General features: G+C 35.6%; 1 protein-coding gene and 1 pseudogene across 1 annotated transcript; one reads left to right on the top strand and one right to left on the bottom strand.

Annotated features, from left to right (window-relative positions):
* Nucleotides 1–854: 854 nt before the first annotated feature.
* LOC112805249 (protein NRT1/ PTR FAMILY 1.2-like) lies at nucleotides 855–2653 on the top strand (annotated as a pseudogene).
* Nucleotides 2654–4232: 1579 nt separating this feature from the next.
* LOC112695782 (small ribosomal subunit protein uS17c) lies at nucleotides 4233–5039 on the bottom strand. Its single transcript, XM_025748255.2, has one exon. The coding sequence runs from the start codon at nucleotides 4829–4831 to the stop codon at nucleotides 4388–4390; it is 444 nt and encodes a 147-aa protein (XP_025604040.1). The 5' UTR covers nucleotides 4832–5039; the 3' UTR covers nucleotides 4233–4387.
* Nucleotides 5040–5566: the final 527 nt, after the last annotated feature.

Genomic DNA, 5566 nt, shown 5'->3' with positions numbered 1-5566 from the left:
TATGGACAAGCTATAAAAATTCTATTCCTCCTGAAAGAAGTCATTACTTTTTTGTGTGTGGTAAGCCACATAAACATTTTAATGTTTTGTGATCCTTTTCATCGCTAGATTATCTTCCATATGTGATATATAATTTGATATGATTGGTTAGGCATTGGTATGCACTAGAGGCAAAGTTTAGAGAACTATCTTTAATTGTTCATTTTAGTAATGATAATAATGAAAAAGAAGGAGAAAAAGAAGAAGATAAAGTGTCAGGAGTGACGAAGAAGAAGAAAAAGAACGTACATGAGCGCACGAATGTAAATAATTTGTTGGGCTTGTTTGTGTAAATAATTTGTATGTGGAGAATATTTGATTTTTTAAAGGTGGATACTACAATGAAGACTTTATAATTGTCTTCGTGTGAAAATATTCTTTTTTGACCTTTAGATGATGGATTGGATGGTTAGATTTTGATATTTATAAAAGTGTTGTCTTTGTTTAAAGTGTGGTTAAATAAATAAATTATACTTTTAAACAAAGCATTTTCATAAAAAGATGTTTTTGTCATCTTCATTTGAGTAGTTACCTTTTTAAATGGTAAAAATTCAGTTACAGTTAACTTCAAGTTAACTTCATGTGAAGTTGATAACTGATAACTGTTAAATAATTTAACAAATTTGACTAATCTGTCATCTAATAATTTTTACCTATCAACTTTACATGCAGTTGCTGAGTTTCACCTTTCTAAATATAATTACCTTTAACCTACATTTGGATATGAAAAATGATAAATAAAAGATATAGTCAACCTCTCACCCTATATAATCTGATTTCGATGAATATGAATTATAAAAAAGTTACAAACTTACTCAAGCTATAATAATTTGGTAACAGGGGATGGCACCATTATGGTTAACAACCATGATAGCACAGGCAAGACCCTCACCTTTGAGCCATGAATCAGCAACACCACCCCAACTTGCACTCCTAGTCACTTGCTTTGCACTCATATCCATTGGAGGAGGTGGAATCTTCTGCTCCTTAGCATTTGGTGCAGACCAACTCAACAACAACTACAAAGGGAGAGGGTGTTGGAGAGTTTCATAAGTTGGTATATTGCTTCACAAGCAGTTTCTGTGTTTTCTCCTTAAATGCAATGGTTTACATTCAAGACCGGTTTGGATGGAAACTGGGTTTTGGTGTTCCTGCGGCACTTATGTTGTTGTCAACGGTCTTCTTCTTCCTTCTTTCTCACCGTTATGTGAAGCATAAACCTCACAAAAGCTTGCTCACTAGCTTTGCTCAGGTCATTGTTGTTGCATTCAAGAATAGAAAGCTTCAACTTCCACCTCTACTACTACTGACCACCCAATACTCTAACACTATAACAAGGACTCAACCCTTGTTGCGCCATCTCACAAACTAAGGTTTAGTTCAATCATTTCCATCCTAAATGATAATCAAGAAATAAAAAAGGGTTAAACAAATTAAATTATTTATGTTTATAATTAAAAAGACTTTGCGGAATTGATTTTACTAATTAATGCTACCGGATACTCATTGTTATTGATATTTTAAGTGCTCACTCCATACAATTTTTAGAATAGCGATCAAATTTAGCGATTCATCAAATTTGTCATTGAATAAAATAAAATTCTATTTGATCAATAAATTAGAGATCATTTAGTGACCAAGACAAAAAGTTAAATTTTGAAAACTTTTAGAAACATTTTATGTTAAATTGGTCACTAATTTTGCCATTAGCAACTAACATACTAGAGAGAGAGATATTACTATAAAGAAATTATAATAAAAACAAAGAATCACCAATTTTAATTAATAATTTACGCTCTGAATGCAAGAACTATACCTAATTAAGAATAATAGCCAACCCTTGAAGTGAAACTTTGTATTTCAGGTTTCTGAATAAAGCTTGCATCATAACTAATAACGATAATAATAGTTCACGGAGTGTTTACACAATAGAGCAAGTGGAAGAATTGAAGGCCATAATAAAGGTAATTCCCCTATGGAGTAGCGGTTTCATGTTATCAATAAGCAGTAGCAAAAGCTCATTTTTTTGCTACAAGCTAAAACCATGAACAGGCACGTAACTTCAAGCTTACAAATCCCAGCAGGCTCTTTTCCTTCTTCATTATGATCTCAGTTTTCATAACTGCTGGTGTTTATGACCGTCTCATCATTCCCTTGGCATCAAAACTTAGAGGAAAACCAGTTAGGATAAGTGCCAAGAACAGAATGGGAATTGGCTTGTTCTTATGCTTCTTGGACTTGGTAGTTTCTGCAGTTGTTGAGAACATAAGAAGGAGGAAAGCAATTAGAGAAGGTTACATTGATAATCCTGAAGCAGTTTTGGACATGTCTGCAATGTGGCTTATCCCACACAATGTTTTGAATGGAATTGCAGAAGCATTCAATGCAATACGCCAATCTGAATTCTATTACACTGAGTTTCCAAGACGCATGTCAAGCATTGCTGCAGCTTTGTTCAGCTAATATTAATAAGGGTCATTATGACAAGTATTATTCGGTTCTTGCTATTATGGGTGCTGTTAATATGGTTTACTATTTGGTTTGTAATTGGACTTATGGACCTACCATTGAAGATGCTGCTGGAAACAGGGTTCATCAAGAGGAGGAAAAATAATGAATTATTATAAATCTGTTCATTAATTATGTACTTTGGAGTTGGATGCTATATATTATTTAACTTAGCTTGTCACATCCTGAATAAGATATAGTTAATAGTGAATGGAACATTGATGTTTGCTACTAAGTTGAAATTTAACTTATATGTCATAATTACTCATTATTAGCTACTTTGATGCATTAGTAATACATTATCTTGATGAAATGGCTTATTTGACCAGTAGTTAATATCTTAATTATTATTTTCATATAAAGTTCAAGTGAGTAACCGTCCTTTCTTATATTGACTCCTATAATAGTTCTTTTAGGGTGCTTCTTGTGGAAGGAGTGCAATCTCGATTTCTTGGAGTGACTTCCGTTTTGTTTCAATCACATTTTTCTTCACAAAAATCACACCGATCATGCAAAATGAACCAAAAATAGAAGAGTTGCGCCACAATTTGCTGCAGCAATTGCAAAAATAACAAACCAACAAAGAAGTTAATCAAGCAATGCTCTAATCTTGCTAGGTAAAACTTCAGACAGGAGCAGACCCGGAACCGGACCGGCACCAACAGCAAATGTTAGCACAAACCTAGGAATTACTCATCTCAGCAGCAGTCAAATTATTGATCATACTGCTTGGCCTTTTCAGATGTGGGGGAGCACCATGCTTCTTATAGCATGTGTCAACTAAATGGCCAGATCTACCATAAAAAGTGCACGACCTTATAAGCCTCTACCTCGGCCACCAGGTCCTCTTCCTCCTCTGCCTCGGCCTCTCCCTCTAGTAGTAATTGATTGTCCGGATTATCCAGAGGGTCTAGTAGTCATCAGAATCTTCTGTTCAATTGGTTCTTGCCCCAGCAGCTGCCTCTCTTTGCTGAAGTAGCAGTGAAAACGCAGTCTCTACCTTAGGTAGTGGTTTCATAAGTATAAGCTGTGACCTCACTATTGAGAACTGGTAATTATAGTCTCTAATTCCTCGCAAATTCCTTTCAATTTTGTGAAGTAGACAGTGACTGAAAAATCTCCTTGTTTCACAGCAAACAACTCTTCCTCCAATTCAGCTATCCTGAAAATATCTCCCTGATAAAATCTATGCTTCAAATCACACCACAAATCAACTGCAGTATCAAACCACATCACACTCAGAGCAATCTCTGGACTCAATGACAAACTAATTCAAGATATCACATAGCTATTACATCTCTCCCATGCATCAAACAGTGAATCATTCAGTGCCGGTCTCTTAATTGAGTCATCTACAAATTTGATCTTATTCCTGGATTTTAATGCGCGCCACATAGCCTTTCCCCAAACATGACAGTTGTTCAATCCAAGAGTCACTAAAGTTAGTGGAATGCCTGGAGAGTTTACAAGCATGTCTTGGATTTCATTTCATAGACACTACCCAGCAGGGATAAGGAACACTATAGATGATGATGCTAGAGGGGTATCATTGCCCTGTCTTGGGCGTTAAGCCCCGTCTAAATAATAATCTCCTCCTAAGGAGAAGGTTTTATAAAGCAAAGTTGTGGAGGTTGATGAAGGACCTCTTAGAACAATTCATCAAACATGTGTCAGGCACAATGAGAAGCAGAGAAACGAACCTCAATTGATAAGTGAATTAAACAGTGAACATGATTACATAACACATGAATATGACAGTACACATTACATAAGCATAACAAAATCAAAAAGCATACCAATAAGAACAATAGGAAGTAAAATTGAGGGGGAGAGAGTGTAACTAAGCCTGTTGTTGAGACTCCAAGGGGATTCCAATGTCGGAAGCGGAATCATCAACGGGGTTATTGGTGGAATCCTTCTTGGGAACAGAGACGGCGACGAAAGTCTTGGTCTTACTGATAGGCCTGCTCTTGAGGAGTTGAACGATGTCACCAACCTTGAACTGGTTATCAGGGTCGTGAGCCTGGTACTTCTTCTTCTTCCTCACGCGCCTCTTGTACTTCGGGTGAGGTGCCAGGCGAACAACCTCCACCGCCACCGTCTTGTCGCTAGTGGCGCAAACCACCTTCCCCTGCATCGACTTCATCGCTCTAATGGTAGGCATCGAACACGGCGCTGATGGTGCTGGGAATGTAGTGGCGGTTGGGGCGGAACGGAGGATTCCGCCGCCATGGAGGAACGGGGTGGAGAACTTGGGGATTGAAGGCAGCTGGAGAAGCCACATTCTTATCTGAGACACAAAAGGGATAAGGATTCTCTTCTCTTCTCTTTATCTTCTTTACTGTGTCACCACGTTGCACCTCCTCTTTCTTATTCCATCATAGGTCCACCTTCTTTCCTATTAATGCTTTATCTTTTTTCTTATTATAATTTTTAACTTTTTTTATCATTCTTTTGTATTCTTAACATCAAAATCTTAAATGCTTGAATTATGTTTATTTCTTTGTCAAATTGAGAGACGTTCATTTTTTTCAGTTAAAAAGAGATAAATTATTACGAATCAAATTTTCAAGTCAGTAAATTAATAAAGTAAATATTTGATCACTCTTAAATTAAAATAATTAAACTTATATATAATGGAAATTATTAATTAAACTGTGATAAAATTATGCAAAGCAGTGCTTAAAAAAATTAAAATGCATTATACTTTTATGAAATACAAATTAAGTTATTGACCAGTGTTCTATTGTTTCTACAAAATGATTGATATTGAAGATGCCACAGAAAAAATTAAAGATCAGAAAGAAACTAATGGTACAAATCATTGATACATCACAAAAGTAGTTACAAGTCTTTACAAATTCTTCGATAAACACAGGATTATTGGAGACAGAGAAACGTGTTGTTACACACATGGACATGATCAATTTTATATAATTCTCTTTTTTTATGTACAAGAGAACAGAACATGGTAAAAAAAATCATGTATAAACAACGATGAAAATTTCTAATAAACACT

The sequence above is a fragment of the Arachis hypogaea genome, chromosome 6 (genome assembly GCF_003086295.3).
Source record: "Arachis hypogaea cultivar Tifrunner chromosome 6, arahy.Tifrunner.gnm2.J5K5, whole genome shotgun sequence".
Taxonomy (NCBI): domain Eukaryota; kingdom Viridiplantae; phylum Streptophyta; class Magnoliopsida; order Fabales; family Fabaceae; genus Arachis; species Arachis hypogaea.
This window is presented reverse-complemented; position numbering and strand designations above follow the sequence as displayed.